The sequence below is a fragment of the Silurus meridionalis genome, chromosome 2 (assembly GCF_014805685.1).
Source record: "Silurus meridionalis isolate SWU-2019-XX chromosome 2, ASM1480568v1, whole genome shotgun sequence".
In the NCBI taxonomy this organism is placed as follows: domain Eukaryota; kingdom Metazoa; phylum Chordata; class Actinopteri; order Siluriformes; family Siluridae; genus Silurus; species Silurus meridionalis.
This window is the reverse complement of record NC_060885.1, coordinates 10,042,060-10,054,809: the sequence shown is the minus strand read 5'-3', so window position 1 is coordinate 10,054,809 and position 12,750 is coordinate 10,042,060. Positions and strand designations below refer to the sequence as shown.

Sequence of the window (12,750 nt, the reverse complement as noted above, 5' to 3'; positions counted from 1 at the left end):
TTAGTATGTTATATAGCCACTAAAGAGTATACTGTTTAAGTTATATGAGCTGGAGAGAGGTGTGTACTATGTAGAACGCTAGTATGCTGTCTGTTTTCTATAGATAGCAGTGTATATCGTGGTATTACATGATAAAATAGTATGCTTTATATATTTAATAGGTGTTTGGGTAATGCATACTATGTAATAAGCTACTGGGCTGTATATTTATTATAGGTGTTGGAGTTGATGTGTACTATGTAGTATGCGAGTATGCTGTATATTTATTATAAATGCTAGCTAGCTAGCTAGTAAGCTAGTAGGCTGTATATTCAGAGTTAGGAAGTAACGAAGTACAAATAATTAAGTAGATTTTTCTGGTATCAGTACTTTACTTCACATTTAATTTTGTTTTACGTTTTACTTTCACTCATTGCATTTTTACACAAATATTTGTCATTTCTAATTCTTAGTTTCAAAACAGACTCGTTACTTTAGTTTTAATATATATTTGGAAAATGTCAATATTATTTCCTCTGGCCTTTTCAGCCAACAACAAGCAATTTGTTATTAAAAATATAAATAAAGAAATATAAAAGAGGCTTGATTAAAACCTATAATGCAACACATGTTTATTCACCACGCCTTTCTTTACTAAGATATGAACAAATAAATAAACTCCACCAGAAAATTCTTATAATCAGTAAACATTTGTTTTATTGATGTGCCTCATATCAGCACCAAAATCTTCCATGATGCACAAAATTAACCCTCTGGGGTCGACAAACGCACCGGCCCATTTTGTGGCATTTTTTCCCTTATAACGCCACAACGAAATTAAATTACATTTTTATCGTACAGATTAATGCAATACACTATCCGAATATGTAAACGATCTTCTTTATACACTCATAATTAACATTAAAACGCCATGCTTTTGTAAAACAGAAAAAACCGACAGGGGGCGCTCTTTGCCGTCTCTGTCATCTCTCTTTACAGACACATACATAAAACAACCTGAATGTCAGTGACCACAAAGACATAATAAATATATCAATAGGAAGCTGGAAATGTCTACTTTGAAATAAACGTATTCATATTCTCTGATTCTGTAAACCGTATTAAAGTTAGAAGAGGTAGTGTTTCTCTGGTATCACCTCATTAACAGTCCGTGTGGAAACATAGCAAATGTTCCGCTTGGCGTCCTGATGATTTACTTAATTAAAAACAAAACATTTACAAGAATATTTTGTCTTCATGCTCTATGCTGAATATGGTTTCACTTATAATTAAACATGCATTTGCATAAAGCATTTAAATTTGTCCATGCCCATGGTGATTAGAGTATTCAAAAATAATGAAAAGTATAATAAAAAAAAAAGGGGGGAAATGCGATTAATCGTGAGTTAACTCATATTTTAATCGACTGACAGCTCTAATATTAATATGATGAGGTCCAGTTACCAGCGTGACACTAAAACAGGTAGTAGTAATGCCACATTTTATTTAAGTACTTATTTTCTTTAACTTAAGTAAAAAAAGTATATACTTTTACCAGAGTATTTTAAAACATGAAAATCTTTACTTCGACTTAAGTGAAGTATGTGTGCACTTTTATCACCTCTGTATATTTACTACAGGTAGCAGAATGTAATGTGTACTATGTAGTAAGCTAGTATGCTTATTCGCATTTAGCCAACAATGGCGCTGATGACGTCAGTGTGTGTGTGTTATAGCAGAGCTCGAAACTGTGAAATGACCAGCTAAAACAACACAAAAAAGGGGAAGAAATAAAGGGTAATGTCACTGAATTAATTGCTGATGTATTACCTAACTGGTAAGCCGGAAATACTGAAGGATTTAGCTTCTATTACTGAGCAGTAAAATGAACCAGTCACATTTGTCTGAATGAAGACAGGAAACAAAACCATCCAGGTGAATCAAACACTGTCTGCACTATGTCCAGGAACCATATAACAATCTTAATCTTTGAACTGTGAACAGCTAATTTTTATATTTATTCAATAAATAATTAAGACACTTTTATCCAGATGTATCCTACTTTTTTCTGTCATTATTTAATCCTGTTTGGGTTTTACATTAAACCTAGATTCACTTTTAATCATTACAATCAGCCACATGTTGATTTCAGTTACAGCTGTATTCATACTACATTTATTAGTTTTTACTTTTTTTTTTTTAAATAATAGTTTTCACCCAAACAAGAAGAAAATCAGTAGGATCATCACGACTATCTTTGTTCCTCTTTACCTTTAAAAGTGATAATCCACAATACTATACAATCAGCATTATTGCCAGGTTAGTGTTTTAATCCCGGGATTAGTAACAACTTGTTTTACTTCCTGTTTATGAGTCTTCTGCTTTTTAAGATGCTTTTATGCTACAGGTTTATATGGTACAATGGCTGCTTTAACTTTGAAAGAAAGCAGCCAACAAGTTTAGGTTAGTTTTCTGAGATTTCCCAATTCACAAGTAAATGAAAAGGTTTATTTTGATGTTCTGGACTTGGCATTACTAACAGCCTTAATGACTTCAGGTACATAGATATATTCCTTGATGTAATGTTTTATTTAACCTTGACATGTTCTAGCAACTCTTATTGCTTTAATCTTTCATTAGATATCGTAGAACAGGTAAACCCACTTGTACAGATGATGCATTGCATCGAAAGCTGAAGTAATTAAATGTGATGCCTGGTCATGCATGTTTTGTCATTCGTCTTTTTTATTTTGTTTTATTTTTTTTGTCCTTTATTTTTTAGAATGTGGAGGTACAAGCTGCCTGGTTTTGCCCCACGTCTCCTTTATGAACTGCAGAAACAACAGCAGTGCAGCGTTCACTGTGATATACTTCTGCAAACACAGGGTGAGAAAGAGGGAAACTTAATCATAAAAACATCTGAAGCAGTCAGCCTTCCAAAAAAACACAAAGCATATTTTTGTTTACTATGTCTGTGATTTCATAAAATAATGAAACATTGTAATAAATTAAATTGAATTATATGGACGGTAAATAGAAATAATGGAAATAATATTTCAATTCATTTAGTTCATGATCATGTAGGTTTTAAACAAAGAATATTTTACGAATGGTAGATCCTTAAAAAACTGTGTTTTAGATTTATAAAAATGATATATTTCTTTAATAATGAAAAAAAAAAAAGGTTGAAGCTATTGGATAATTTCATGTCAATCCATGTAAGATTGTTTCTGTGCATCCTAGAATGTGTTCATTCTCTTTTAATTATTTTTGCTTGTGACCAAAAACCTGTCTTTACATTTTGGTGTATTTTGGATTTTTTTTTCTTTCCTATGTACAATATATTATTCTCTCTTCAAAAAGGATTAAAACATGCTCTGGATATTATTGCAGGCCACAGGAAAATTTGGCATAATGACAAATCTGGGCTGAAAACACTGCATAGGGTCTTTAAAATAGGATTTCTTAAAAGACACTGATGCTTAGATTCTCAGTTTGTGTTTAAACTACTAGCTTTGTTTCTAAATCTGATGTCTGAACAACCAAAATAATTTAAGATATTGACAGAATTATACAGAATTTCTGAAATGCCTAATAGTGATATTGACTAGAAGAATTATATTGTGTGTGTGTGTGAAATCTTTTTGAGGAAAGGTTATGTTAATTACAAAGACATTCCATGTTTAAATTTAACTGGCTTTACACAGATCTTTGTTTATTTCTAGGGACAGTTTCCCCATTATAAAACAACTGTAACTCATGCCCCCTTGTGGCTAATTGCTTTATTTTGCTGCATGCTTGTCTGTCTACAGAAGCATTGCTAATAATGTATATTTGTTTTATTTTCCTAGGTGTCTCTATTCCTGCTCATAGTTGTGTGTTGTCTGCAATCAGCCCAGTTTTTTGTAGAGCTTTTTCCAATGCATCTTCACTTCCCATAGGCCAGACTAGACTAGTACAGCTGGAGGCAGTGGGGGCTCATGCTTTGATGAAGCTGGTTGGGTTCATGTACTCAGGTGAGATGGAGGGAGAGAGCTTGGATGAACAGCAGGAAGTGATTGAAATTGCCTACAGGCTAGGTTTCAGTAACTTTATGGATGGGGAAAAAAAGCAGGTGAATAGGCATCAGAATAAAACTGCAAGTTGGAGGGAGATTGGACTGCAGACTGAAGAAACCGGAGAGAGAAAGAACGACGCAAGTATACAGATCCTGTCAAAGAAGCAGACCATTACTCATTCAAGCACCCAGACAGAGAGTTCTGAAGCTCACATTGCAGACACATGTGTTGCATCAGTGTCAAAGCTGCCTATAGGCCTGACAGGTGAATTAACTGAAGTTCCTAGCGAGTTTAACAGCATTTCTCCAGACGCAGGTCTTGCCTGGATAGATGAGTTTGCTGCTCAATCTCCACTGAACAGTAATGAAACATTGGTTAGAGTGCACACCAAAAGTCAGCAAAATCAAAAGCCAAAGAAAAGAGCAAAAAAGTTTAAGAAGGTAAGCAAATTGACAATCAGAGTTAAGAACTATTTAAGGTTTGCTATAGTAAAACTACAGTCAGATTGTTGGTGCAAGCAAAAGTAAGTTGGAGGAAATATTCTTTATTAACTTTGTGTTTGTTTAACAGGGAGACACACAGATTTCGTTAAAGATAAAACTGAAAAGGCAGAGTAGTGGGGCATTGTGGGAAACTGTGAGCGTCCAAAAGGAGAGTACAGCTGAAGGGTCAAAAACCTGCGGATCATCTGATGACCCTCCGATGACGCACAGTCTTGCTGAGGTAAAAGCTCTTTTAAAGTGTGGATCAGTGTTGTGTCCAGAGTTTCTGTGCAGTCATGTTGTATATTTAGTTCACTTTCTTAACATTTTGTTTTTATCTTGTTTTTCCTGGATTCTTTGTTGACGCTGCTCTCACACAGACCCATAAGACATCTGGGGAAGTCCAACTGAGCCTCTCGCCCTCATTGGCTTGTCAAAATCTTGCAACTGTCACGCTCACACCTCCCTCAGAATTGACAATATCTCTTCCTGCCACACCAACCAGAACATATTCTGAGCTCTATTGTCACAATGCTCTATTACCGGTTTTGTCCCAGCAGGAAGAGTCAGACAAACATACTGCAAAGCTATTAGAGATGGTCACAGTGGGTTTAAACATCTTGCCTTCGGTCACAGTGAAGGGAAACAGCAGCACACATGAGCATCTGGATCGAAATCTGGAGAAGAGTGCAGCTCTATCTAATTCATCAGATTCATACATTTGTTTGCTTGACCATAATCTAGCAATTGGGGCATTTGAGACATCAAGCACATCTGAACAAAGAGAAACAGGTACAAGCACAGCATAATTTGAAAATTGTTAATCTAATTTTAAAACCCATTGAGAAAAAGAAAACATGAGGATGAAAAATGTGTAGTGGTGAATATAAATTATGTGTATTATAGAAGACAAGACCAATATATTAGGAACATCTGCTATAGTCTACCCAGTCCCTGAAAGCACACAGATCAGGCATAACATTATAACATTCAGAAATTAAAGTGAATAACACTGATTATTTACTCATCATGGCACCTGTTAGTGGGAGTGATACATTAGGCAGCAAGTGAACATTTTGTCCTCAAAGTTGACTTGTTAGAAGCAGGAAAAATGGGCAAATGTAAGGATTTGAGTGATTTTGACGAGGGCCAGATTGTGATGGGTAGACGACTGGGTCAGAGCATCTCCAAAACTGCAGCTCTTGTGGGATGTTCCTGGTCTGCAGTGGTCAGTATCTTTTAAAAGTGCTCCAAGAACAGTGGTGAACAGGCAGCTGAGGTTCATGGGCAGCCGAGGCTCATTGACACACCTGGGCAGTGAAGGCTGGTCCATGTGGTCCAATCCAACAGACGTGCTCCTGTAGCTTAAACTGCTGAACGAGTTAATGCTGTTCATGCTCGACGGCTCATGACTGTTTTGGCAGCAAACAGGGCACTAACGCAATATTAGACAGATGGTCATAATGTTATGCCTGATCGTGGTGTATCTGTCCTGTAGTGGTAAACCTGTTAAGGGTCCTGAGATAGTAGAATTCTCCAATAAACTGACCAGTACAGAAATACTGCAATAAAGTTAAGAATCAACAACATTTATGTGAATGATACATTTATGGCTAAAAGTTTGTGAACACAAGACCATGTAAGCTTGATAGAAATCCCATTCTATTCTCCATATGTTTTTATAATTAATCTCCACTCCTCTGGTAAGGCCAAAAAAGTATTAGTGATATCAGGCGCTGATGTTGTGTGAAAAGTCCTTTTGTGCATCCAGTATTCCAATTCATCGCAAAGGTGGAGATCAGGACTCCGTTTGACAGTCAGGTGTCCACGTAATTGTGGTCATACTTTTTACATTCTTCCAGGTGTAGATTCTATTTACACTTAACAGTAACAATGCTATTGGTGTGTGAGATTTTTATCTTGTCTTGAGACCCTAATATGCCTGTCTTAACGCTCAACTATGACTATGCTTCCTGTTGTAGGGTCTGAGGACCAATCGAACTGCAGAAAATGGAATCTAAAAAATGTGTCATCAGTGGCAAGTGATCAAACATCATTTTCCTGGACCCTCCATGCATTACTCAAAAGAAAAATACTGATTCATTATTTACTCCCCCATGCCCCATGACAGACATCCTGCCATCCAAGCTTACTTTTGACATCGAAGATCTTGAACATCAAAACATAGTTGAGTTGAAGACTGTTTTAAATAACTCATTTTGGGGTGCAGATAATTATGCACACTCAGAAAAGCAGATTGTGATTGACACTAATGAAAACTGTACTGCCCAAACTCACATCTCAGGAAATTATATAAGTAATGCAGCGGAGGATCAACCCACATCACTAGATAAACAGTGTCCAGAGATGCTTTATGTAACAGATCAGACGTCAAAAGCTATTGATTCTGATAACTGGGAAGATTTCTGTGAGATGAGACTCCCAAGATGTCTTTCACCTCTTCCTCCAGAAGTAGGCAAAACAACTGGTATTTTTACTCAAGATCCCTTTCAACCACTGGAATTTTCTTCATGCCTTTCCGCATCACATGGCAACCTCCAGCCCGCAATAAGATACACGTCTACTCCAATTGAACCACAAGCACTTCCCGGCAAAACTAACCCACAATATCCATTATGTACTTCTCCACATCAAGATGAGTTAAATTGTTTAGTGGTGGGGAATAACTCATGCCCTTTAAAATCAAATAGAGGTCACAATGGAGTGGCCACTTACAGTGCATCAGAAGAGAAAATGACAAAAATGACTGACTTTGAGAATGATCCAAAGCATGCTCTTGAAACTGTTAATGAACCTTATAGAAAAAAAGCAAAGATTGCTGGTTACCCAGATGGAGTTAATACACAAACAGTGAAAGTATTAAATCCCTGTAGTGTAAAGATAAAGAATTTGCGACACATCGCTAACATACAGGACATTAGTAACTCTGTATCCCCAGAGAAAATAGATTGCCTGAAGTCTGCCAAGACAAAGAATACAGTGTCAAAAGATCTGAAATCTCAGGAGAAACTGTCCGTCTGCAAGAAAAGTCAGCCTATCAAGTGTAAAGATCAAGAGGCATGCAGAGAAAAGGTCCAGGATATAACACAACCTGCCTTGTTGGTGACAAAATGTGAACGTGGGGACATGAGGCCCCTTCAGAAAAGGAAATGCACTAAAGACCTGATGAAAGACTTAAGCACAAGTGTAATGAACAGTTCATCTGCAGTTGCTCCGTCATCTTCTTGGCATGATGACTTACAGTTACCACAAATTAGTTTGGCGTGTGCACCAAGCCAGGGGAGTGAAAGGGCTTCTAAAGTGCATCGTCCTTCTTTAGACCTTGCGCCAACCATAACTACAGTAAACGATTTCATCAGTAAGTGTGAACTAAATAAAGTAACAGAGCCAGAAATGAAAAATCCCTTTGTAGAGCCTGAGAAAGTCATTCCAGATGTGAAACTAAACAGAGAAGATGAAAAACAATGCAAAACGCATACTTTTTGTGATCAAGCTATTTTCAGTGTTTTCCCCACCATCACTGAGCATTTCCTACCTGTTTATCATAAACCAATATCAATTTTGCAGACAAATGCTGAAACAAACAAAACTAGCCTTCTCAGTAAAAAGCTCAGGGAACCTTTAGAGTCTGCTGAAATGAGTCCAAATTTAATGAACAAAAATAGACTGGAAAATAAAGATAAGACTAAAGAGATAGAGAAAGGTGTACCAGGGCCTGATAAACCTGGCAAAGCTCTAGACACTGACAAAAAAGTGGATTCAACAAACAGAGTTGAGATTGAACATGTTGATGGTTCATCCATAAATGTAAATGGATGTTTGGTGAATGGAAAAGTTGCGGGAGAAAGTGATATTAGTGCAAATACCAGTTTATCTTTTCATGATCTGAATACTGCTTCTCATTTCTGTACAGTTCCTTCAGCTAGGGATGTTAACAATTTTCATTTTCAGCTGGAAAATAATTTGCAGCTTGAATTAAATACGTTATTGCATCATTTTAGGTCAGAAGACGTGACAGAGGAAGCAAAAACAAATGAACAAATTACAGAATGTAATGATCTTCAGAAAGTGCCAATTTTTATCCAGACAACAGAAGTGACCTTGATCAAGACCAAAGGGTTGCATCTTGGGGAAACTAGGAGCATTAAAATCGGTAAAGATTTGGAGAAGGAGAAAGAAAAAGAGAGCACAGATCATGTAGATATCAGTGGAATGAATGAAAATGAAGCTGGAATACGTGATATTGAGGTGGAGGTGTTGGATGAAGGTGCTCAGATTGATGCTGGTCATGGTTATGAAGTGGTTTCTGACGAGGGAAACATTGATGATGATGTCGAGGAAAGCGAAAACTCTGTCGATATGGATAATGATGGCGAAGCTCTTGCTCGTGAGGAAGAATTCAACAGACAGCATGAAGGTAATGTTGAGGTTTTTTTAATTTTATTACATTATACAAAAGTTCAAAATGTTGTATTTCTTATAAAATCTCTAGTAGGCTGTCTGGGTGTTGTGAGTTTGTATTACAATTTGATGGCAGTTTGTAGTCTATGCCTTGATAGCCTCTGTTTTTGACCACAAATCTGGCATTATTCAACTGAATGTTTAAATTGTGATTAACACATGCTGTCTAACTTTAGATTAATGCTAGATTAACATCTTACACAATATATTTAATATGATAGGCATTCCAATCAATTCAAAATGTAATTCACAATTATTATTACACTCATTTTTAACAAAAAAACGCGATAAACGGACCCCACCCCAAAAATACTATTTTATGTATACTGTATGAACATTTTACTTCATTTTACAATTAATAATTATAATTGTATTAATACATTTCATTATTTCAACATAAAACTTGATGAAAACAATTCTCTATACGTTTTTTGGTCTATCGTGCTATCCGTGAGAGACCAGGAAAGTCAGAGAAACTAATTAGTGTGGCAAATGCAATTCCGCGATAAACCGGGGCATGAGATTTGAACCGTGGTAAAGCGGGGGATTACATTATTATTCTTTTTTATTATTCTTTTTATTATTAAATTCTAAAGTATAGACATCACACCAACATGTCATGGACTTTTTTTTTTATAACAGAGAACTAGGATTAACATTACGAGCATGTACAATACGAGTTGCATTTTCTAGCACTTACCAAGTTAGTTTCTATTTTCAATGCTGTGAAACAGACATACTCCTTTATTTTAGGCTGTACCAGGATGTTGTGTGTCTTTTGTAATATAACTGATTTTGTGGAATGTCTAGTGAAATTTAACACAAAGGAATCAGGTGTTCGGAATGAGACAAGGTGAAAGGAATGTGTGTGTGCATGTGTTTTTTTTTTTTTTTTTAAAGAATGCCTTATATTCTGTCTAGATAAGGAAAATAAATTGCTTCCTGTTTTGACAAAGCCTTTGTTCGACACTCCTGGCTTTCATCCTGCAGCATGTACACGGTCTGTTCACAATGTTCTGGTTTTTGAACAGGCTCATGTAAAGAAAATATTATAAAAAGAAAAATATTTTTTGAATGTAAATAAAGAGACATTTCATTCAGAGAATATTACCTAATGTATAGTGTTAATGGCATAGCATTACATAGATTCATATATTTGTACACACTCATATGGGTTTCTTTTTACATTTCTGTGGGTTTTCTGACTGTCTTAGTCTAAAAGGTCAATGTTTTTTACATCATCTACACAGACTTGCAAAACTAAACTTTCATTTAATTGCTTAGGTTATTTCAAATTAAAAACTGTATTATTATTCATTTGTTTACTTATTGTATTTTGACTTCAGAAGTTGTTGATACTGATGCACCCTCTAATCAACGTGGTGAGGAGCCTGATCTCAGCAGCTCTTCAGTCGTGATTCTGCTGGATGTGAACACAGAGTCAGCAGATGGCTGCAGCAGTGCTGAAGAGGAGCTTGTTGTGGATGACATCTCTGACTCTCCAGTTCAGTCTTCTCCTTTAGTTATTACTCCGTGTTACCCTATTCTGGAGGAGGAGGATGTGTTAAAAGAAGAAGTAGTAGTAAAAAGGAAGAAAGAAGAAGAGGAGGAAGAGGAAGAAGAGGTTGATGTGACAGGAGAGGAATCAAATTAAACTTTTCACACTCTTTCTACACTTTGGAAGCATCAAAATATTTCCCCAAGTGATCAACTCAGTGAAACAAAGAAGTCTTGTCAATTTCTGTTTATATTTTCAGGTATTGTATTATTATTAGAATTATGTACTGTATGTACTGTACATGTAAAAACTGTATGTATATTTAACAGGTAGAAGTTGGATATATATGTGTATGTATAAATAAGTAAATAAATACAAATACATAGAGACCTTGCATGACGTTGGGTCACATCAGTTCTAAATCATTTCAAAAATTACTATTATTATAATAATTACTGTAAGATTTGTCATGTAAGCATATCTGTATTGGTCTTTACATAACCAAAAAAGCCATACTAACAGGTGGATGAAAATCAAACACATAGCAAAGCAATCTTTATAGACAAACGTTGGAAATATAATTACCTTGTGACTTTTATTCTGCTAGATCTGCCTATAGTCAAGTGTAAGAGCTATTATTAGTATAGTAATTAAGTAAAATCATCTAGAAGCAATAACAACTTAATCATTTATAGCTGAGTGCATACATAATCATTAGAGTTAGGGGATTCTCTGAATTTAAAAAAATCACCTTTCATTAACTGACCTGGCAGTCCCATGGATAAATCTGGGGTTTCTGGATTCAGAAGAATGCTACAAACCAGAATTCACTGTGCCAACAATAAATTTTTGCGCGAAGGAGTAATAATTGCATGGGTCTGTTATGATAGGGCTAAGTCTCTTACTTTCGGTGAAGGATAATTTTATGCATCTGTAAGAATTACAGACTGCCACAACCCAGGTTCCACTCAAAGATATATGTCAGAATGAGCTCATAAACAAAATAGCGTAAATATCATATAGTTCGTTATGTATTTTGTCTAGAAATTCAGGTGAATAACCTCCAGCCTTTTATAGTAGCGTGACTCTGATTACGATTTGAACAATACTATCACCCGACCATTAGGGTGACGCCTGTAACAATACAAAGCAAAGATGTGAGCGTGATTACAATTTGCAGACATCCAGAAAGGCAATAGTATCACCCGGCCATTTGGGCCATTACTAGATTCTTACACTTAATTTGCATTTAAAGCTAAATCCCATTTACATAACAAGTGGGAAGAGCAGTATAAATGTATGAGCAGGAATTGTCCTGTATTGTTTTTGACTCTGATCAACCCAAAGTCGAAGTAGTAGTAGAAGTGATGTATTTTGTCACTGCAACGCTGTAATAATATTTTTACTTCATTAAGATCTTTTTTGTCCTAAATTTTTCATACACATCGAAATACATTTTAAAAGATGTGTAGGATTCCAAATTTTTGCCAACTCTTGTTTGGCTCTTTCCCATTCATTTACATGTATGGTATTTGACACACACCCTTATCCAGAACAACTTACAACTAAGCAGTTGAGGGTTGAGGGCCTTGCTCAAGGGCCCAGCAGTGGCAGCTTGCTGGTTCTTGAACGTGTGATCTTTCAATCTAGCATATAATGCCTTAATCATCAAGATATGGCCCTACTATTCCAGCACAAACCAAGGTTCATACAGACATGATTAGATGAGGGTGGTGCAAAGGAACTCGGCTGGCCAGCACAGACCCCTAACGTGAACCCTTATGATCTATTGCAACTGGAAAAATGTAACCATAAATTGAACCATTTGAACTCATACAACATATGGTTTGGACATGTTCAGAGGAGGGACATGGGGTATATCGGTAGAAGAATGCTGAGGATGGATCCCCTTAGGAAGGAGGAAAAGAGGAAGACCAAGGAGGAGGTTTATGGATGTGGTGAAGGAAGACATGCAGGTAGTTGGGCTGAAAGAGGACAGGGGGGTATGGAGACGGATGATCCGCTGTGCAACCCCTAATGCGAGAAGCCGAAAAAAAGAAGAACTCAACATGAGTGTCAGACCTCACAAATTTAATTTTTACTGAATGGGCACAAATCCTTTCACTCCAAAATCTTGGAAAGCCTTGCTAGAAGAGTGGACACTGTAATAACCACATATGGGGCCCAACTTCATATTAATGGCCATGGTGACCCATGATGTTCATATTTTTGGCCAAATAGTTTACATATT

General features: G+C 36.2%; 1 protein-coding gene across 5 annotated transcripts; it reads left to right on the top strand.

Annotated features, from left to right (window-relative positions):
* The first annotated feature begins 1,690 nt into the window (after window positions 1-1,690).
* LOC124399062 lies at window positions 1,691-10,814 on the top strand. 5 transcript variants are annotated; one of them, XM_046869760.1, is made up of 7 exons: window positions 1,691-1,776; window positions 2,762-2,865; window positions 3,831-4,477; window positions 4,608-4,760; window positions 4,900-5,311; window positions 6,502-8,957; window positions 10,348-10,814. In XM_046869760.1, exons 6-7 carry the CDS (start codon window positions 6,644-6,646, stop codon window positions 10,653-10,655), a joined length of 2,622 nt encoding a protein of 873 aa, XP_046725716.1. In that variant the 5' UTR covers window positions 1,691-1,776; window positions 2,762-2,865; window positions 3,831-4,477; window positions 4,608-4,760; window positions 4,900-5,311; window positions 6,502-6,643; the 3' UTR covers window positions 10,656-10,814. The 5 variants fall into 5 exon arrangements, with proteins under 5 accessions (XP_046725716.1, XP_046725732.1, XP_046725707.1 ...); XM_046869751.1 differs by having other exon boundaries at window positions 1,722-1,914; XM_046869785.1 differs by lacking the exon at window positions 10,348-10,814 and having other exon boundaries at window positions 1,722-1,914; window positions 6,502-7,898; window positions 8,542-8,636.
* Window positions 10,815-12,750: the final 1,936 nt, after the last annotated feature.

What these genes read in the sequence shown, in the direction of transcription:
- LOC124399062 (XM_046869760.1), top strand. Translation starts at nt 6,644, where the DNA reads ATGACAGACATCCTGCCATCCAAGCTTACTTTTGACATCGAAGATCTT. An exon ending in ATTCAACAGACAGCATGAAG is followed by an intron (nt 8,958 to 10,347) that starts GTAATGTTGAGG and finishes TTTTGACTTCAG; the next exon opens with AAGTTGTTGATACTGATGCA.